Source organism: Mus pahari, chromosome 11 (genome assembly GCF_900095145.1).
Source record: "Mus pahari chromosome 11, PAHARI_EIJ_v1.1, whole genome shotgun sequence".
Taxonomy (NCBI): domain Eukaryota; kingdom Metazoa; phylum Chordata; class Mammalia; order Rodentia; family Muridae; genus Mus; species Mus pahari.
In genome coordinates, this window is record NC_034600.1 from 25,564,668 (window position 1) to 25,587,424 (window position 22,757).

The window sequence follows — 22,757 nt, forward strand, 5'->3', positions numbered from 1 at the left end:
AGTGTCAGGATGCATGTGTCTAGAATAGTCACCGTCAGAAGCTGTTGTTCCCTAAGTTATAATTCTTCTTAAACCAATAATTAAAAAAAAAACTACTTGTTAATTCTGTGAATCTGAATTTCCTTAGTATGTTATCTGAGTGGCCAGCCAGAAATGAAAATAAATTCATTCAGGTAGGCCCTCTCCATCCAGATTAATTGTTAAGAATATTTAAAACACTGTAAGTGTTTATATTGTTTTATTTCAAATATTCTTGCAAATGATAAAACTTATTTAAAAATTGAATTCTTACTTATATAATGAAATTTAAGATTTCAATTTTTCAAAAGTCATGTAAACTTGTAGAAATTTTGAGTTATTAATGTGAGCTCAAAAACACTTGGAGAGTTTTACATATTCTCATTTTTCTACTTTAAAAAAAGCTTAAATATCCTCTTAAATAAAGAGCCTTGACTAGTGCAGGAAGAAGAATAGCTTTGGGCTGGGGGACCAGCGTTTTATAAATGACAGATGTGATTAGGGTAAGTTATTCTTTTTATTTTTTTGTTTTTGTTTTTGTTTTTGTTTTAAGACAGGGTTTCTCTGTGTAGCCCTGGCTGTCCTGGACTCACTCTGTAGACCAGGCTGGCCTCGAACTCAGAAATTCGCCTGCCTCTGCCTCCCAAGTGCTTGGATTAAAGGCATGCGCCACCACGCCCGGCAGGGTAAGTTATTCTTATATGGTTTTGTAAAATTGAAAGATTATAAACTCCACTGCCTGTGCAGTGTTAGCATCCACAGAGGCACCGGAAGTCAGTCAGGCCATTTTGTTCCCTCCTCATTGGAGACTCCAGTGAGGAGCTCACATCTTGATGACCAAGCATGTGAAGAACAGGGCCCTATTCTCTGAGAAGTCAAGGCTGTGCCCGCGTTCTCCTCAGATCACGCACTTGGTCACTCTTAGGATGCCATTTTCTGTGTTAGGCGAGCGTTCCTGTGTGTGTGTGTTTGTTTATTTAAATAGGTGACTTTATTTAATTCCCCCTTCTATCAAATGCTGTGGCTTTTGCTCAGATTATGAGTAATGAAGGCAGATGGTAGCCTCTTTGCCTTCATTTAGCTGACAGAGAGTTGGCGCTGAAAATTCACGTCTTGAATCTACAACTTGAATCTTACTGTTTTTCTTTCATCTGGACAGTGCATTTGGGCCACATTGAGTGTTAGCACGAGACTTTTGAGATAGCTGGAGTATATGACTTCCAAAATTGTTAATTCTGTGGTGGTTCATGAGTCAAGTGTGGCGTTCCTGTGGGGAGGTAGCGCTTTGATGCTTTAGCCTTCTTGTCTGCAAAGCACAAGCCGATCCCTACCTCGTTAGAGCATGTCCTGTGGGAAACAAAGGCACAAGCGCAGCGTGGACCACAGTTTGAGGTTTCTGTATGCTGCTGTTGTCTGCTTTGGTTGGTTGGTTGTTGGTTTGGGTTTTTTGACAGAGGGCTTTTCTGTTTGGCCCTGGCTGTCCTAGAATTTGCTCTGTAGACCAGGCTGGCCTCCGTCACGGCAGTATGAATATTCTTTTACTGAGACCTGGACTCCCTGTGGCTTGTCTCTCCTGCACTCTTCTACTCTTTTTAAACAATTCTGAAAGTTTAAGTCTGTTTTCAGTTGTGACCCCTAATTTGTATCTACCTTCTTCAGAAGACTACCGTGCGTCACATACCACCTATCTTCGCACTTCAGGATTCCATTTGCCTACCTTTGCTGTAAACATTGAGCTCTGGCTAGGTGCTATCAGCTCAGCTTCCTTTGTTATGTCATAAGGTGAAGCTCTGCTGCCTTTGAGCTCGTTTTGTGAGCCCGCATCTTCCTTCTTCACACTCTTAATCTTAATCCACTAGTTTCTCTTTTGCTGTTAGAACTCTCGTGGCTTCCAGCCTTCAGAGGGGAGCCGGAAGTGGAGCAGAGCGAGTCTCTTGCCTCCATCACCTACTTACTAACCCAGTCCGCACACACTGCCAGAGTCCTAGCTTAGTAACAGATAGCCCTGTCACTCGCTAGGCTGCCAGCTCTTCTCCCCAGATTTAGACCAGGTCCTTAGGTCTATCTGTGGCACTCAGCGTACATTTCACTCCAGCAGTCGCCCTGGCTCCTGTGCGTTGCTCCAGCTCCTTCCGCTCTGGGAGTTTACGTAATTACCAAGACCCCCAGATTTTGCATCTGGCTTTTTCTATCTGTTTCTTCTTTCCTCCTTTTGCAGTCTAGATCCACTCTCCTTCAGCTTTGTAGACCTTTGCCATAGTCATCCTCAGACTGGGGTTTTTCTAACCCCTGCCTTGATCACAGCGGTTAGATCAAGCTGCAGAGACACCCTGCTGCCATCCAGTTTCAGTGAGCGCCTCAGCCATCATATTTGAATCCTCTCTCATCCTAATCTACTCATGTTCTAACAGTCACACGCTTCTACATGTGTGCTTTGCTGTCCTCAGTGGGCAGTGACGGCAGGCTGCTGGGAGGGTGTCCCTCTTGGGTATCTATAGTCCTTAAAGGTCTGTCACCTAGTACATGTGCCATAGCACATGATCTGGTTTAAGATTTGATTACTTTAGGGACAAGTGGACCTTTATATGCAGGAATTCCATTCTGAAATGTATCTGAAAATTGTTTGGAGTATTGTTGTTTCTATAAAATAATCTTTTTGTCCCAAGTAATCCCCATAGAAAATTTGATTTTTTTTTTTTTTTTTAGATTTTTTAAAAAAGTTTTGTGTGTGTGCCTGTGTGTCTATGCATATATGCCCACAGTAGCCAGAAGAGAGAGTAGGAACTGAAGACACTTGTGAGCCACTGTGTGGGTGCTGGGAACTGAACCTTGGTCCTTTGCAAGAGCAGCCAGTGCCCTTAACCACTGAACCATATGCAGCCCCCCAAAATCCCTCTTAATAGTTCTATATCTTAAGCACTTCTACACGCTTTGTTCAGTGTAAAGGAAAATATTTTTATATGGAAGAGTAGAGAGAAAACTTAGCAATATAGACATATGTGGAAGTGGTTTTCATTTGTATCTGTGTGTCTTACATTTTTTTGTAACATAAACAATTTATAATGGGCACACTGGGATGTGTTTAGCAGATGGGAGCGTTGTACTTGAGCCAGTGTTGTTTCCCCTTGATCAGACCCTGAGACTAAGCAGCCTGTTGGAGAGCTCCTTCCACCTCAGCTTGTGTCATGGAGTGATGTCCTGCTGTTGACACGTTAGCTGTGCTGCGAGCTCTCCACGGTGTGCTCCAACTCTTACACATAGAGATAAGGAGGGGAGTGGGAGTTTGGAATCGTGGTTATAATGTATTGGGGATGTGTCTGTTTTACACGTTAGCAGTGTTTTCTCTAGGGGACTGTGTGGTGGCTGTGTGTAGGTACTGACAAGGGTTCAATGTGTATGTGTGTGTGCATTCGGAAGAGCACTGGGGTTTCGTATCAGCTGACTCCCTCAGTCACTTCCCACCTGAGTTTTTGAGACAAGATTTGTTTCTGAACCAGGACTTCCGGATTTGGCTGGAGTAGTTGACAAGTGTTGACTGGGGATCTGCCTGTGTCTGCCTCCTAGGTGCTAGCAGTCCAGTCAGGTGCAGTGCCCGGCTCTTTCTGTGGGTGCTAGGATTCTGAGGACAGATCTTCATGCTTACATCACAAGCACTGACCAACTGATACTCCACTCCAGTCCTGTGTTAACAGTGTTTTAATTACATACACCATATACAAAACATAATCTAACAATGTAAAATAAATATGATGTATTTAGCATTCTTTCACTTAACAATAAATGTTAAGCATATTTCTATACCTGGGTCATGATATTACTGTCTGAACTAGCTATGGAAGAACACTTATACTGTGTATTCCTAGCAGTGTCAGAGATGCCCATAGTTATCTCGGGTTTTCTCCATCTTTGGCCTTTGCTGTTCTTCTGTGGGGGTACTGTGAAATTGATGACCTACTCTGGTGACATCAGGACAGTCTCTGACAGTCAGCAAATGTTAAGATTTCCTTAATAGAAAGACCTGCTGATAAAGGTGACTGACCTGTGAAAGAGCCTTGGTGACAATGCAGTTTTACTGTGTGCTGTGAACGGAGCCCTGCGAAGAAACCATTTGCAGTCTGCTTTTTTGTTCTCTGAGAAATAAGAACAAGTCTTTCTTCTCATGGGTCTTTACAGGTGTTGAAACCCTTAACTTCTGTGGCTAATGAGGAATATTGGTCTTTATGTTAAAAATTCAAAGCTTTGTCTCTTTCAACATTTGTCTTTCTCAATATAGTTCATATTTTAAATTCTTCAAAAAAAGAAATGTCATTTGATTTTAGTTGAGATCTGTAAAACAAAGGGGAACCATCCAGCTGAAGCAGGTTTCTCTGATGGGAAAGGGTTGCACAGACCTCTTGTATTGCTCATTAGCATTAAATCCAGAAGTTTCATAAACTTTTCATAGTGTTTCATATGGTTTTAAATTTCAACCCTTTCTACAGTAGAAACACCTGGCACTTGCCATTCTTTCTTCTTAGCTTTTCTGTAAGATATGCAAATGGATATTCATAATGCATGCAAAATCATTACAGAGATTGTTATATATTTTTATTTGTATTTAGAATTTAAGATCCTTTATTTTCTAAATGAAATACGTTAACTAGAAGTTAGTTTCTTAATCCTGTGACTCTTTATTCCATTTTGCAAATGTTTCTGTGTCCGTGTGTAATGAATCCCATAGGGACCAGCTGGAGCTTTGCAGGCAGTGGGTTGATGCATAGCTGTGTCCTGTAGCCAGATCTAAGATCAGTAACTGTTGTCCTTATAAAAGTCAAATATAGTCACTCAGCTGTTAAAAACCTAATTCTCTATTTTAAAAAAAATATACAAAAACAAATTGTCTATCTTTCTGCTTGATCTCCTTTCACGTCCTAACACAATGGAAACAGTGGGTGATCTGTCAGTGGGCTTGGTTTGTCAATGGTAGTTTTGTGTAAATATTTGGAGGGTAAGAAATAAAATTCACACAGTAAAATATGATTTCATCTGCCTTTTCTCCGCAGCTCCATGGCTCATGCAACGGTGTGAAATCCTCATTTTACACACTTTGCAGGCGGAGCGCATGAATTATGCATTGAGCAAGAAGAATCTCTGGCTTCCAGTCCTATATGCATTTGCCCACGTTCTGTCTCTATTACCAAGATGAATTGCGAATGGAGAAGTGTTTGATGAGACAGAGCTCTTAACTTCTTTGTTTAGAATTCAGATTTTTATTTTCATAGTTGATCCTTTAAGTATGAAAATGTTGTGAACTTACTATGGATTTTTTTAAATGGAAAATGAAATATAATGTAGGAGAAGCGTGCTAGCATATCATGAAGCGTTTTATAGCCTCGATTCAGAATGCAAGGCTTTGCCAGTGTGGTGGAAATGACCGTCGTCTGTTGCTGATGTTGTATTTCAGTCGCTGCTTATTGGCTCTCCTCAGAAAGTCAGTGGAAGCCTGTCCTTCCAGCCTGCTTCCCTCTCTCCTAGGCTTCTGCTAAGAGAAAGGCCAGATGCACAAGGAGCTCTCCTCTGCTGTGTAGGACCTGACATGTGCTCAATACACAGAGACGCCTATTCTCAGCTGTCCAGTAGAAGAGGGCTAGGCTTGCCTTCAGCTCTAACTTTATCTCTTTTTGATAGGTTTCTAACTTTTCAGGCGGTGAGCTTACAGTTTGATGAGGACTGTCATTTCCCTGGCAGGAAGCTACACCTATTGTGCGCAACAGTTTGATAAGCCACATGCTGATAACCCTTGGGTTATGTTTTTATTGTAGGGATCAAAGTCTACTTGGGGATGGCGTTTTCATTCTAAATCTGCTCTCATTAACTTGTAACTTAAATTTCAGGCTCAAAACTAACATTTGTGTGTGTGTGTGTGTGTGTGTGTGTGTGTGTGTGTGTTTGTTTTCTTGCAGATAGACATTGTTGCTCATGTGGCCAGTTTGGAGGGGGCAGAAACTATTTTGTGTTTAAAGAAAGATAGAGTGAAAACTTATGTAGAAGGCTTTGAGATTTCAGTGGTTGGGAGGGAAGGAAACAGTGCTGATTTTCTCTTTTTACTTATACTTTTTTTTTTTTTTTAACCATGTATTCTTATCTAATCCTTGAACAGTTCTCTGAATGTGGGCGTAAAGGAGAATACAAACAGAACTTTAATCACGTGAAAACCTTATTTCCCAGACACACACACACACACACACACACACACACACACACACACACACATTTGCGCACCCATGCACACACAATCAGTGCCCCAGGAGCCAGAAGATGGTGAAGGATCTCCCAGAGCTGGAATTCCAGGTGGTTGTGAGCTGTTGATGTGTGTGCTAGGAACTGAACTCAGGCCCTCTCTGCCAGCAGTTCACCGAGGCACCTCTTTATACCCCAACCCCCAAGCATATGGTTAGGTAATGCTGGTTATGTGTGAGCTATTGTAAGTGCACCAGCACTCAAGTAGACCTTTTGCTTTAGTGACACATACTTTATGCTAGCAATAAGCTTAAATTTCTCTTGTAGGGACTTTTTCTAGGTGATGATTTCCATTGCTGAGCACAGAATCTGATAAATGAATGAATAAAAAGAAGTAAAATTGTTAGTTTGGATTTGAGAATTTATCTAAAAGAAAACACAAACAGATTAAGCAAAGTTGATACAGATGTACTAGTTTAATGCACTACTCTTTGTTGACCTTTTTTGTTTACTGTGCTCCTTAAGTATTATTGTGTGCCAGGAGATAGGTATGAGTGTAGATGTATGTGGGTGTGGGTGTCCATTCACCTGTTATGAGTGGAGAAGCCAGAGGGCAGCATCTAGGTTCTTTCTTATTGCTTTCCATCTCACACTGGAACATAATTAAGCTGCAGTGGCTAGGCGGCAATCCCCAGAAATCCTCTTCTCTCTACCTTCTCAACATACACTGGAGTTATACATTGCTCTGTCGTGGGTGTGGGGTCCTAATTCCTTATATTTTTACAACAAGCACTGTACAAAGTATGCCTTCCCCTAACGCCAGTTATATTATTTTTATTAAGATGGGTAAGCTTAGTTAAGGCTTTATAGTCACTGCCATGGGAATGAATGCTCACAGTGAATGAGCCAACTTGTCATGGAAGAAGCCCTGATTTTCAGTTGGTATGTTTTAAATATTTACTCTTTATAAAACGCGATGAAGGTAAACGAGTTATTTTCTACACAAAAGAGGCCGTTGTCAGGGTACTGCTGGTGCTGGCCCCTGACAACCTCGTAGGGGAATACCGAGTATGTAGTGCAGTGCCCCTCATAGACTGACATCTTAGAAAGGAGACAGCCTCTTGCAGGCCTGAGGACGTCAGCTCTATCCATGTAGAATTGTTTGAGTGTTCCTTTTCCTTGAGTAAACCTGTTTAGTAGTTATCTCTAAGAATGCTTATTTGCCTTTACTGAGAGCCTCATAAAGGTCTAAATATTCTTTAAATACAAAGTATTTTAACATAAGTAACAATATGTGTGATGAGAAGAAATACAGAATGCTAATACAAACTTTGATTCAGGAAAGTGTTTATATCACCATACAGAAGTTTCAATTGTGTTTTTGTTTCTAAAACCAAGAATGAAAACCATGCTTGTTTGGTAATGGTAAGAAGACTTTAACATTTTCTTTAGACAGGATCTGAAGTGAGATTTCAATGTTTTACAGGCAAAAGAAAGAAAACCCCAGCAAGAAAGACATCCTCCCTCCAAAGATGTTTTCCTTCTAGATCTGGATGACTGTAAGTTCTGGAATGCCCCTTGGCTCTGTATGGATGGGTGCTCTGTATTTCTATAGTACTTCTCGTGTAGGCTTCCCAAGTTTTAGAGGCATCTGTTGTAAAGATGCATCAGAAAAGGTGGGAATTTTCCAGCCAGTGCCTTTCCCTGGTTGAGCATGTCAGTTCTCTGTCACGTGAGGAGAACGGCAGACCTGTTGGTTCTACTTTAGTAAAACACCAAGTAATGGTCCTGCCTGCCATCATCCACATTGTGAGATCCAGGCTGTGGGGACTAACACAGGTGCCTAAGGAAGCTGGAGGAAACTCTGAGAGTAGCAAAAGAAAGGCACAGCAGAAAGTCTTCATTCAAATATGGGTCTAAGGATTCAGATGCCTACACTTTACTAACCCAACTCTATATAGTTACAACTCTGAAATCATTCATTGTGGTGGGAGCTGGGCAGTGCCTTGAACTTCATTGCTAGGTAGACTCTAGTAGGAGAGGAACTGTATATAAGATCTCTCGAATGTTGAAGTCTGGTTTTCAGTACTTCTCTTATGTAGATGGTAAGTTGTTTGGGGTTACCTCATTTATTCATAGATCCATGCTATTCATATCGTCTATTGTGATAGCCATAGCAAATTCTTAAGAGAGAAGAATAAAGTGTATAATATAGAAAAATACTCTAGAGAAAGAACACATTTGACCACATTAGCAACGATGATAAGGTTTGGTATCATAGGTGCTCTATGGTTAGTTGAAGTAGATGCAGTATGTATACTGCATCGATGGAACAAGATGTCCCATTAAGTAGGGTAGAATCAAAAACACACAATGTTTTGTCTCATGTGGCATCTAGGGCTGGGGAGATCATGACAGTACGCAGAGGACTATAGGAGGGCTGTGGGGTGGGTGACTGAGGGTGATGTGACAGTACCACAGCAAAAGCCATCGCTTTACAGATGACATACACTGTTTCAAAACTCGGAATCAAATCTGGATCACATTGTCCATCCTAGCCAAGATTTCAGTTTACTAGCATCTAGTGTCAGAAAGGGCCGGGTGATAGCGCTGCACGTGTCTGCACTGCGGATGCCCTCCATAGGAACACAGACACAGCCTTTTGGAGTCATCTTAGTTCTGTCAAACTGGACGTGTGTGTCTCTTGGCCTAGTCCTTCTTTTTGGAAACTTATCCTGCCAGTGAACTACAAAGCCACATCTCCCTTCCTTGTATTAAACCCATTAGCTTACTATCCTGGTGCTGCATTAGATAACAGTGTGGCTCCTTCCCAGATGATTATGCCTCTTGCCCGTCAGTGAAGCCACTGATACTTGGCTCAAGCACACCCTGCTGTCCCCACAGGGCCCTTGGACCTGCTGCTGCTGACAGCGCTGCCCTCCACCTTCTGGTGGCAGGTTACCTCCAAGCTCTGAAGTCACCAACTCTCAGACCTCCATTAGTTCATTTTCAGAGATGTAGTGGCTCCCTGGGACGCTTAGGAACAACACAAGTTCATTGTAATGCTATACATAAAGACATAGCCAGACATGGTGGGGCAGGCCTTTAATCCCAACACTTGGGAGGTAGAGGCAGAGGCAGAGGCAGGTGGCTTTCTGCAAGTTCGAGGCCAGCCTGGTCTACAGAGTGAGGTCTAGGACAGCCAGGGCTACACAGAGAAAACTGTGTCAAAAAAAACCAACCCAATCAGTCATGAACTGGAGAGATGGCTCAGTGGTTAAGAGCACTGACTGCCCTTCCGGATGACCTGGATTCAATTCCCAGTGCCCACTTGCCAGCTTACAGCCATCTGTAAGTCCAAGATCTGACACCCTCACACAGATGCATGTAGACAGAACACCAATGCACATGAAATAAAAATAAATAATCTTAAAAACCAGTCAATAATAACATGCGTACAGAGCATGAGAACAGTGGAAATAGCATTTACAGTGGAAATGCTAGAGTGTAATCATTTTTAAATATATATTTTTATAGAGAGAGACAAAGTTTCCTCAACTTGTTTTTGTTGTTGGGTTTTGTTTTGTTTTGTCTTATTTTGTTTGTTTGTTTGTTTTGTTTTATTTTTTTCGAGACAGGGTTTCTCTGTGTAGCTTTGGCTGTCCTGGAACTCACTCTGTAGACCAGGCTGGCCTCAAACTCAGAGATCCGCCTGCCTCTGCCTCCCGAGTGCTGGGATTAAAGTCGTGCGCCACCACTGCCTGGCTCAACTTGTTTCTTAAAGACAATAGTTTTAGGAAGGAGAGTTTTATCTCAACTTGTTTTTAAAACTCAGCAACTTGATATAGGAAATATTTCTCTTTGTTGTTAGTACCCACATAGTTAAATTTTCCTTCAAAATTCTTTGTCAGACGTGATACTAAAAATATTTGTTAAAAAGTTATTTCAGCTATGTCTATAGATGGAGTGTCTGCTGAGTTCAAAGGACTTTGCTGGATGCCTTCTTAACACATTAGGAGAATTCACTAATTCTCTTCTAGGAACTAAAACTCTAGCCAAAGGTGTCTCTACCTGAGCAAGTGCATCCACATGTACTTTTCCATGAGTGTGGCATAAGTGTGGTGCAAGTTACATAAGAATAGGGGCATAGCTGAGGATGCCTTTGGGAGAAGTGTGGTCTGAGCAGAGCTGAAGCCAAGCATGAGGTGCTGGCTCTGCCCTCTGCAGCTTCTGGCTTGCCCGCTGGAAGGGCTCCACTGCAGCCTGATGCCTCGGTCTCTGAGAGGTAGGCTAAGCTTTCAGGAGAGGTACTGAGCAGTGCATTCCAGGAGAGCCGCAAACAAGTGCTCTGGTTGTCCATGACTTCATTCAGAGGAACATACTGGGTATTTGTTGTGATACAGTTAACCCTTACATGCTGAAGACCTAAATAATCCCATTTATACAAGAAACTCAGAGTACTGAGAGCCAGCAGAGAAGTTATTTTTTATTTTCCTTGCTTTGGCCTGGGAAAAACAGATTACAAGGTGAAAGATGTATTTGGCTCATGGATTCAGTCCATGGCCCACCATTTCCCTTACCTTGGGCCCGAGGCAAAAGTGAAGCATCAATGTGTAGGGGTGGCTGTCTGCATCATAGCATCTGGGTAGAGGCCAGAAGCATCCTTCAGGGTCCTGCATCCTAGAGCTAAGGAGTCATCACCGAAATAAACATGCAGCATTTCCAAAAGGGGGCACCGTGACTGGGGACCATGCCTCTAATCCTTGAGGCCTGGGAAAGTTCATGTTCAGACCTAGCAGCCAACGTTGAGAATGCGGTTCTGTGACTGAAATGAGAGACAGGCACCGATGTGCACTTAGTGTCATGCGGTGCAATCCATCCTTCAGTATGAACAAAGCAGAGGGAGGCTAGAGAGCAGAGTAGGGAGGATAAGCTGGGCTGAGCAGGCCATGGAGCAGGGTACCATGCCCTGCCAGGAGTCTCCAGTGGCTCTCCCCAGGAAGGTCCAGCAATAGACTGTTTCAGTTACAAAACTGGCCAGCATTTTGAATAAACCCAGCTCATGCGCCAGTTGAGGGTGCTGCTGTGAACACAGGCATTAGCCCAGCATGCCTTTAACTAGTTTCATGAGTTAAATTTTCTATTTCATCCATTCATAAAATGGTAAAAGAAAATGATGTTAAGTCTTGGACAACTACTTTGGATTATAAAGTTATTTGACTGTATGGGTGTCAGGAAAAACTATCCTTGTCAGGATAATGACCGGCAGTCTGCTTGTGGACTCTGAGAAAGCAATATACTTTCTGCCTTGGGCTGGGGTAGAGGGGGAGTTATCTTTTTGGAAACTAGAATATCTTTTGGTCTGCTATACGAAATTATCTAAATGGGATGGTCATAAAACTGAGTTCAAGTAGCTTTGAAGCCTTTCCAGATAGCCACTAGAACAGCGTCCGAATTCGTATTGCGGAGGCTATGCTGTCCAGCGGTGTGTGGGTGACGAGATACAGTGATGTGGCTAAGTCCACTATCACACTGTCAGCAGTGTGCAGGTGAGGAGATACAGTGATGTGGCTAAGTCCACTATCACACTGTCGGCAGTGTGTAGGTGAGGAGATACAGTGATGTGGTTAAGAGGACAATGGGGACTTGGAGAGTTTGTCTTCTGTTTTTTGAGACCGTCTCACTATGTAGCTCTGGCTGACTTGGAACTTTCTGGTTAGACCAGGTTACCCTCAAACTTACAGAGATACCTGACTCTGCCTCCAGAGTGTTAGCATTATAAGAGGTGCATGCCACTATGCCTAAACAGCAGAGTTTGATCTCAGTTTTGTTTTACTTCTTAGCTCTGTTACACTGCTGAGTTTATTTGACCTCTGGATTATTTAGTCTCCTCTCCAGTCACAGAACCAGTACAATGAGTGCACATTGAAAGGGGCTTCTTATCCCACTGCCCAAATGATGAGCTCTAGGGAGGCCCTGTGGCTGCCTTGACACTGGAGAGGCTTAGAGTCTGGTCACTGCTCAGTCCAGAAGGCTGGGTGCCTTGGGAGTCCCAGTCGGTCACTGAATGCCTGGAGGATTCCTGAAGCACTGGTCTTTGGTTCTTCTCAGACACCTAAGAAGCTGAACTCAATGAGGAGTGGTGGCGGCACAGAAGCTGCGGCAGTAATGCAAATAGGGTAGATGAACTTGCCAGCACAATGTGAAGGCAAGCAGGCAAGACACAAGAGCTTGTTCTCTGCAGGTCTTTCCATCTGACCAGCACCAGAAGCTGCTGTCATACTGATGAAGAAAGTCCCTCAGAGGCACACCTAGCAGCTTCTCTGTTAATTGACTCTAGATGCACTCACACTGATAACTAACATAACCATCACAGCCTCTGTGCTGTCCTTGGGCCTACAGAATTCAGTGCTGTTCTGGGGGGAGTGAATTGCTGCCTCTGAAGGCATTTACATCTGCACCTTGTACGTGGCAAGTGTTGGTAAGGGAGAATGGTGACAGCAGCAAGTGAGGCAGCTAGTCACCAGGGACAAGCTGGGTAGCCACAGGCTGGGCCTCATGTACTGCTGCTGCATTGAATTATGAACCAAGAGTAATTGTATAAATCTTTGTCATACATACTTTAGCCAAGAAAAGAAGGTTTTGTTGAAAGTCTTAAAATACGGGGTTGGAGAGGCGACTCAGAGGGTACTTGCTGTTCCAGATGGGGATGGGGGTTTGAACCCCTCAAGCCCCGTAAGGCTGGGTGCCTTAGCACACCTGGGAGCCCAGCACTCTTCCAGCTGATCAGAGGGGAGACAGGCAAATCCGTGCAGCTTGTGTGCCAGCTAATAAAGAGGGGGGCCTGCCTCAAGCGAGGTGCAAGCTGACCTCTGTGTGGGTACACCACACACACACACACACACACACACACACACACACACACACACACTCCTGTGTTTTGTAGGGAAACTCATGGGCACCTAGGGGTTGTATTAACAATGCTGCAGCCATGCTAAATATAAAGACAGTGGGGAAACCAAGGACTTGAGTGCCATAGATACTCAGTCCCATCTCTGCTTTTCTACTGTGTGTGCTGTGTGTTGAGTTGAGAGTTCCTTTAAAGATTTTCTTTCTTGGCATCGTCACTTAAAAACTGTCACGTTACTTTATTTTTAAAACGGGTTTTATCCTTTTTTTTCTTCAAGTAATGTAACAAAGACCTTATTTTGAAAAAGAAACATTTCATTGTTAACTTTATGAACTAGTACTTTTTCTTCCTAATTCTCAGGATATTGTAAGACTAAAAGGAGAGAATCTGAAAAGCGGTGTGACATTAAGTGAAGTGCTACCAGTGGTGTACTTTGTAGCATTGCTTGGAGAGAGAAGTTGTTGGAAGCTAACCCTTTTCTGCATCCTGGTTTTCTTCTCAATTCCGCAGTTGAGACAGTACTAAAAACTAAAGCCAGTAAGGCAAAGTATTCATAGGCTAATAGGACCCAAAACATTAAGGTGCAGACTGTCACATACACTTGTCAGGGTTTGGCTCATAAACCTGTGGAAAAGAAGGGGGGCTGGAGACTCGGGTGTCCTGTGGGCAGGCCGAACCACGTGGGCTTCTTAGGAATGCTTGTCAAGCCATAGAATTGGATTTTTAGTTTGAACAGATTTTCAAGATCCAGGTTTCTTTTGTGGCTGTATGGCAGCTGTAGCACATAGCTTTGTGGCCGTGGATAATTAGGGAATTATTCAGCTGGACCCTAATTGGTTAGAGTGGAGAATAAAGAAATGAGTTATGCAGCCTTTAAAAACTTCTGATCCTGCTGGAAAAATCTCTTTACATTATTGTTTATGTTAGTGTGGAAAATATGTCTTACCATTTTCTTTTAATGAAGTTCTGGGTAATAAAGTTTAGCCATTAAAAATCTTAAAACAAGAAAACAAAACAAAACAAAACAAAAAACCCAAACTACCTGTTACTTAAGTTATTTATTCCTCGAATTGTGAAGGTTTGCCTTGTGCTTAAAGCTCAGGCTAATAATCACTGTTGTGACTTGAGAATAACATCATTAAATCAGGGCCTTAAATAGAATTGTCATACGTTCATTAATCAAAGTAATTAGATTAGATTTACTAACAAAATAGAATGCTGCTTTTAATAATATGAATTAAGTTTCCATGCACACTTACTTATTTGGGCCTTTTCTTCCAGTTAACCCAGTACCCACCCCAGTTGCCCTTCCTACACCAGCCCTTTCTCCAAGCTTGAGAGCTGATCTTGAAGGTCTAAATTTGTCAACTTCTTCTTCAGTCATCAACGTAAGTGATTTCCATGTAACACCTCTGTCCATATGATACAAATGATCTTCTTATGAAAAAAAAAACAAATAATTGATAAAGAATTTTCAGTCTTCAGTAGTGCCTCTTCTAAGAGAAGTTGGAGTCAGACAGACCTTTTAATTTTATGATTTTTATCTTTAGTCAACCTTTATCTTCTTGTCTTCTGCTTTCTAGTTACATCTAATTATCATGTGATTTCTTTCTTTCTTTCTTTCTTTCTTTCTTTCTTTCTTTCTTTCTTTCTTTCTTTCTTTCTTTCTTTCTTTCTTTCGCTGTCTTATGTCTGTACTATATAGGGCTTCTTTGCCACGTTAAGGTAGTGTATAGACAATCATGTGCTTCTTACCAGTGGGGATATGAAGCAAGATGCATACACAAACAAACTCACCTAAGAAGTCATCACATACACACACAAGTGCATTGTTACATAATTTAACTCTGGGCCCATCGACTCTACCTACACAAAGTAAAATTTCTGCACAGTGGAGGCAGAGAATAAAAGTTAATTATTGTATATATTAACCCATAATCCTCTGTTCTCACCACATGGCTACTAAAATTTCACTATTATTTTCATTTTAAAAGCCAGGATTGAATTCTCTTTGTGTTATCATCACAGATTTATTTATATATAATGTTATCTTTTAAAAAAAATCAGCATTATTTGGGAATATGACTTTAACAAAGTGAGAATTTTGCCTATCATAAAACAGATCAAAACTGTCAACCTGTCAGTGTCTGAACCTGCAATCATTTTTCTTTATATATTTTTTGTGTTGTGCCCACCCACCTCTTGCTTTGAATCAAGCTTGTTACCTAGGACATACCACCTATTGCTATAGCTGACCCGTTGAGATAGAGCAGTCCATAAGCTTTTGATGAGCACATATAGCTGGGAATCGCTGTTGTACCCAGTGGGCAGGGAGCTGCATTCCACATACTGTTGTCTGGGCTGCCCGGGGAATGTGGAGCTGCTTCTCTCCCAAGTGCAGATGCTGGGGGCACTAAACCAGTCATACTTGTTAGAGGGCCCTCTTAAGAATGTTAGTGCTTCTACAGGATGCGTGGGAGCCCTGGGTGCTGCTCATGGTCTGTCTCCTGATGGGTGTTCTTGTGTGGGCATGTTCCATTTAGGGGCAAAATCACCAACCAGCTGTACACCTAAAGCATGCTTTTCTCTGTGTGTATCAGACTCTAGCAAGCCAGTTTGTAAGTAGACAGATGATAAAAATGGATTATAAATTTAAGAGCAAGTGCAGATGATAATGGATGGATGAAAATGTGCAGTAGTCATATTAATGAATAAATGTAAATGTAAATGGCCATTTTGCTTGGCATTAGCAAAATCCAGTGTCTGCTACCATTAAGTTTATTCTTCTGGATATCGTGGCTGCCCATAACAGAATTATCAGAATACTTCTACTTTCACTCAGTAGGCCTACTTCTGCGAGAATAATAAGAAATGCAGAGGTTTAGATGCATGCTTGTAAACCTCCTTGTCTAATGACAGGATAGTTAATGGTTAAATGAAATATGGCAAAACTTACTTAAGAACAATTTTATAATCTACAAAATATATTCAAGTGTGAAGGGACAGAAATTTATCATATATAGATCTCAGTTTTACAAAGTTATACAATGGCATTTATAAAATAGGAAAAATAAAAGACTAAAAACTTGATTTTTCTGGGATTATAGATTTTTGTTTTGTGTATTTTTTTATATTTTCATTTCATCAAGTTTTGTCTTAGTCGGGGTTTCTATTTCTGCACAAACATCACAACCAAAAAGCAAGTTGGAGAGGAAAGGGTTTATTCAGTTTATACCTCCAAACTGCTGTTCATCACTAAAGGAAGTTAGGACTGGAACTCAAGCAGGTCAGGAAGCAGGAGCTGATGCAGAGGCCATGGAGGGATGTTTCCTACTGACTTGTTCAGCTTGCTTTCATATAGAATCCAAGACCACCAGCCCAGAGATGGTACCACCCACAGTGGGCCCTCCCCCCTTAATCACTAATTGAGAAAATGCCCTGCAGCTGGATCCCATGGAAGCATTTCCTCACCTGAAGCTCTGTGGTAACTCCAGCTTGTGTCAAACTGACACACAAAACCAGCTGTAATCATATATATTGTCCAGAACTGTACTTTTAGAGCAAATGTGGAGAGGGCATTTATGAAAGACTGGGATTTTTCCAGTACAGCTGACTGGATTACCATAGTTAGTTAGTTGACTGTAACTAAGGCTATCATTTGGTGTCTTGGTTCTCCAATGATGATGGTAGTAGGACAGATGTCATTGTTTGTTTCTAACTCTAGTGTTCTGTGTACATATAAACATAAAAGTCAGTTGTGAAGCACTAAAATCAGTTGCAGTGGGATGATTTAAAGTAGGCTTGTTAAAATAAATAGATGAAACCTTTCTTTAGTATATGTTATGTATGACTGTGCTAATCATAGCTGTTCTTTAAAATTTATTCCAGTAGATTGTTTCCTTCTATCTGATGAGTTTTGTTTCTTGTAATTAACCAAAATATATGCACAAAAACCCAAAGAACAATTTTTCACATCATACCATTTTCTAAAGAAAAGTTTTATGCAGGCCTCTGTGTGCTGATTAAATGGGATGCAGAGACAGAAAGATCACAGAATTCAGTCTATCCTGGATCACACAGTGAGGAGGAGGCAAAGGAGGGAGGACTGGAGGGTGCTTTAAATAATGCCGAATAATAATAATAATAATAATAATAATAATGTGAGCCCAGGGCCTGGGTTTGCCATCTGACAGAGGATAGGAAGCACAGCACAGCGCTTGTTCAGCCTTGTACGAGACAGCTTGGGCCTGGCCAGTAGACGGCATGGCAGTGTTTGTCAGTGACAAACACCTTAATCTAATGGGTGTGATTGCTTGCTTACTGCTAAATAATCAAGTTTACTTTAGGTCCTGACAACACAGATGAAGCAGATTTTTGCATATTTGGCTTCTTATGGGAACGAAGAAAATGAGAAAGAGGGATTGTTTGTCTATAAAAAATAATGTCATGAGAAATTTAGTACTTGTAGAATTGTGTAGTGAAGGTCCAATCTCTGTGACTTAGATGACTTTGTATGTCTAGGTCCCATCATTTTATTATAAAGACAACAGGTAAAGCTATCCCTCTAGGATAGGAAGATGGCTCAGTCATGCATTTGCCTGGCAAGTATAAAGGCCTAGGTTGGCATCTCCACATCTCACATAAAAGCCAGGCACAGCAGCACATACTTGTAAGCCCAGCACCAGAGAGACAGAGACAAGAGGTCCCATGGAGAAGACACCCAGAGCCAACCTCCTGCCTCTACATGAACATGTATGCACACACACACATGCACACATACACACCACACAGTTTCTTTAAAAAGCCATTTTAGAGACTTTCTAGTTTATCTTATCAGTGATGTCACCATGAACATGACTCATCCAGTGCAGTTTTTATGCACCTGACAGAACAGCACTATACAGTTGAGAAGCTCTGGCTATTTGACCATAAATAAAAACAGGCATGCTCTACAAGGATCACTGTCTCCTGATGGAATTAACTTAAGAGAGTGAAGTAAGGCTCGTTAAAAAAGTTGGTCAGAAAAAAAAGATTTTTTTAAAAAAAAGTAAGTTGGTCAGTATAGAATGAAAGTAAAGTGTATTACAATTCCAAGACTGTCCTTGAAGGAATCAGCGGAGCTGATGGGTATGTGCTTGATAATTTGTTTAAAAGGTATTTTTGGAATTGGCCAAAACCAGGGTCAGATGGGTATGGTCCTTCTGTAGTATCCTAAACTGGCCCAAGATCATGTCCCTCAGGTTTAGTAATTCATTAAAACTCACAGACCTTGGGAAAGTACTATACGTTGGGTTAAGGTATTATTTCAACCGAAGAGTGAGTCACATAATGTGGATTCCGCGCCCTGGGTGACATTGTTGATCGGAGAACTTCACTGATCTTCAACGTTTCAGAGCTTTTACTGAGGCTTCATTGCGTGGGCATGCTTGAATTGCTACTGTGTTCCATCTACAGCCCTCCCTGCTCCCTAAAGGTCAGATTGCTGCAAAGTGCCCCAAAACTCATCCCCACCCCAGACTACCTCGTAATGTAAGCTGCTAGGTGCCTTTCATGATTCATGGCAGTGATGGGCAGGTGTGAACCCAAGCGGCCTGCATGGAGCAGTTCCTGGTATAACTAGGGTGATCCCAACATTGAGAGGTGGCCTCTCAGGAGCTGGTCTTTCCTGGGATGCAGTGGGAGGCCAAAACCTTGTCACCTCAGTTTTGTTGGCTCAGGTATTTATTCAGGCTAGAGACTTAAGTGTGAGCAGAGTAGGTAAGACTCCTGCCATCACTGTGTCTGCAGCAGCGTGTGAAAAAAGAAGTTTTATCCTAAATCAAGTGCTTCTGAGTCTAGCCTAGTCTTGCTCATAGGAGTTCTATAGCTGTGATGACCATCATTAGTTGTTTTCTCATATTCTAAACAATATTGACATTCCCCAAGCCTTACATCCCTGCTGTGTTTTCAACTCTTATCACAGCTTTAAATTGACATGTCTGAACTACCTTTGCTCTCGAACATGCAGTGGAAGGCTAATTTTTTGCAACCTTCTCTTCGTTTGCCTTCTTCGAATGTGGGCCCTTATTCCATCCTCCCATGTGCAAATAATGGAAGTACCAGCATCAAATCAGAGTCTGTGCATCTTACCTGTGGTCTAAGGACCATTCTCTCCTGTTCTTTCCTCCCCCGGCCGAGACTGACACTGGAGAAAATGAAAAAGGAAACCACAGGTAACACTTGGGTTTGAACAAACAAAACGGGGGTCCAGGCACCCCATCCCATCACACACAAAAAGAGCTTCTAAAGTTAGTGCTTGACATTAGTTGTGGCAAGAAATATAGAAGTTTAGCTACCAGATAGGCTTATGACTTTTTACTATAGGAAAATGACATCTAACGAGATTAGCAAGTCTCCATGATGAAGGGAGGTCTTGACCATGTTCTATTGTAAAAACTTAACTCAGAAACAGAGAAGAGCCTCCATCAGACTTGCTTTAGTATAGAGCTCATTTGGTTGATTTAAAACTCATATGAAAGAAAGAGCAGGCCATGGGTGAGGGGAAGGATTGGCCACTCCCTCCAAAATCTGTTGAAGCAGCCTGTGGAGTTACTGGATAATGGTGTGTGATAACGAGGGCTGTGATTGAAGTTGCTTTAGGGTTTCAGTACCCAGAGTCGAGCTTGATCTTAGAGATTCTCATTTTTCCCTCCTTTCCTCCCCTCCATTTCCCGCTCCCCCCACCCCCATGCTCTGTCCCTCAAATTCCTGTGAACGTGTGTTCCACTCCTTTAATACCACTAGAGAAGCAGGCTTCCCGGGGGCTGCTCTGTAAGAGCAGACAGATGGTTGTGGGAGGCATCCTGAGTGACTGTATTTAGTAAGCATGGCTACTGTGGTACGCAGTGCCGTTCCTGAAGATGGTCGCTCGTCAGTGACAGGCTTGCTTCCTGATACGGTAGAAGCACTCTCAGAAGTACGTTCAAACTTTGTTTTAAACGTGAAGGTGTATTTCAGCCCCAAGCAAGGCCGGTACAGCTAAGATCAAATTCCTTTGAGTTTAGAAGAGAAATTACGAGTTAAATTTTAAAATAATTTTGTCATTTTAAATTTGGGGGAAACCCTTTATTTGTTCTGATGAAAATGTCAGTAGTCATGGAACTGTGGTAAAAATAATGAAAAATCACTGGCCTGGGTCTGCTTAAATTGAAAACATTTTTTAATTAAAGTTTGACAGTGTTCTGTGCTTCCATTGCCTAGCCATGTCCTGTCCTGTCCTTTGATTCAGTTCTCTTCTTGGTGAAAACTGGCTGAATTTTGAAATTACACTTGCAGTTATGTGGTACTGTGGCCTGACGTTTTCCCCTGTTCTGCTTAGACGCCCTATTGTTGCCAGAGGCCATTCTTTTCTTTTTCTAGATTGTAAGGGGTGTGCTTTTTAAAATGGAAAAGATTATAAATGATTTTGAGTTGCAGCTATTTTTGTAAAATCTTTCAATTGGTTTAAACACACATAACAATTTAAGTCTTTTATCTAAAAAATTATATTGTTATGGGTAAAGGAAGGTCAGAGTTCAACTTGTCCGAGTTGATTAGTTGTGAGTAATCTGTTTGGGTCAACCAGATGCACATGTGCTCCCTGAGCAGAGAGAGAGAGAGACAGAGAGAGACAGAGAGAGAGAGAGAGAGAGAGAGAGAGAGAGAGAGAGAGAGAGAGAGAGAGCGCATGCTTACACAAGAGCGCACATACATAAGTGTGACAATAGAGCTTCCCAGTGAGTCCACTGAGATGCTAATTGCAGTTACTAGTGAACACAGAGCACAGGGGCACACACACCTCACAGACTGGCTGGAGGACTGGCAGAAAGGGAAGCCCTGGGCCTTTCTCCTTCTGTCCTCTGTGTGCTGTTGTTGCTTGGCTGTAGGTCTTCATTGCCAGAGCTGAGATAAGTCACTGCCCAGCCAGTGCTGCTTTCCTAAGAGGATGATGCTGCCTTTACTCGTTAGACGACATGCACAGTTGTAGGAAATGGGAGGTACTTTAAAATGTGATTGTTCTTAGATTTTCCTTTTTGCTAGATTTATTCTCTGTTTTCAAAACCAACAGTACTTTGTGTAGCTCTCAGCTGTAACCCTTCATGTCTTGCTGCTTCCGTTGAATTTTGCCATTTGCAGTAAAGAATTCTTATTCTCCTAGCTTTTAATATCATAGGTCACTGTGCATTGCCCAGTCACATAATAAATACTTGTATATCGGTTAGATTAACTTCTGTTACCACTGTGCTCTTTAAAAGCATGCCAAATTTGTTTCCTAACACATGGCATGGTTAAATAAATAAATAAATCTTTTTTAATAGTATTAAATCTTTGGACGTGAAAGCCTGAAAAATATTATTATTATATTCATAAAGACTTTGTTTCCTTTCCAAGGAAGATAAAATGAATTCAGCTATAGGTACATTCCCAACTAACACTACAAAATTAATTTATTACCAGAGACAAGAGAGCATGAAGTAAAGATAGATAAGTACGGTATATGACCCTAATATCGAAGAAAAGTAAAAACCACTTATCTTGGAATAGATCAGACACACTGTTATTCAAACCATTCAGGAATGTAATTACATACATCTTTTATAAGCCTATCAATCAGGGTTATTTCTCTAAGTTTGCAGCTGTTTTACATTACTGGATTTATAAATACCTCCCCAGAATGAAAGTAGCGCTGAAGTCCTGCATCACACTCGGCTCAGAGAAGTGAGCACCGTGGACGGGTGTGTGGACACAGTTGGAGCAAGTGTGCAGACATGCAGATGAGATGAAGGGAGCCGCATGCGGTGTGCACAGCCTTCTGCTCAGGGATGCATAAATGGTCAGGAGAATGTGGACACGGAGTGATCAGAGGGGAAATGGGTTCTAGTTTTAGGTATGAAACAGTATTTTAGGGTTTCTTTAGACTTTTTTTGTAAGAGATACAAACCAACTTTGTTTATAAAATTATGTCAAAATTTGTTAATTACCTCAGAAGTAAAATAAGATATTGAATTAGACAGATGATAACACATATGGTATATGTCTTGTCCCTCCCTATTGTGGTGAGGGAGGGCTCCAACCCAGGGTCTCATGCATGTAAGCCTACTTACTCTCTTGGTGCTAAATGGATATAACATTGAAATTTAGTGAAGAGTATCTCACTGTTAATTACATTAGCCTCTCTGTTCTGTGTTCATGTGAAATTTTCCCTAATACGGTTTTAAATATGTAAATTCACATGGCATTTGATAAAATTATGAACTGGTGCAGCAGTTTATAAATTTAAAGCCATAATCAGTGTTAAAATAAATTCAGAACGCCTGTGGAATCATGGAGCTGAAACAATTGTTTTTCAGATCCTTTTCAGCTCTAAAGTTTTGGAAGTCTTTATACATTAAATAAGGATATTTCCAATGACTTCACCAAATATCGTAGAAAGGAAGGTTGCCTGAGTCCCTAGAAGATGGGACAGAGGCTGTGCCATGACCTCTTCACCCCACTGCCTAACTCAGAAGGTAGTCATCAGGCATGTTTAAGGCGGTGAACTTAATTTGCTGCCACCCTCCTGCTGCTTAGGACTCATTGCTGCTGATGTCAC

At 41.7% G+C, this 22,757-nt stretch overlaps 1 protein-coding gene across 2 annotated transcripts in view; it reads left to right on the forward strand.

Annotated features, from left to right (window-relative positions):
- Window positions 1-22,757, forward strand: part of Ap3b1 (adaptor related protein complex 3 subunit beta 1) — a 204,072-nt gene that overhangs the window by 128,883 nt on the left and 52,432 nt on the right. For both annotated transcript variants that reach the window (XM_029543901.1, XM_021208271.2), the window contains exons 21-22: window positions 7,724-7,796; window positions 14,429-14,535. In XM_029543901.1, coding sequence (XP_029399761.1) covers window positions 7,724-7,796; window positions 14,429-14,535 — 180 coding nt within the window. The remainder of the gene's footprint in view (window positions 1-7,723; window positions 7,797-14,428; window positions 14,536-22,757) is intronic.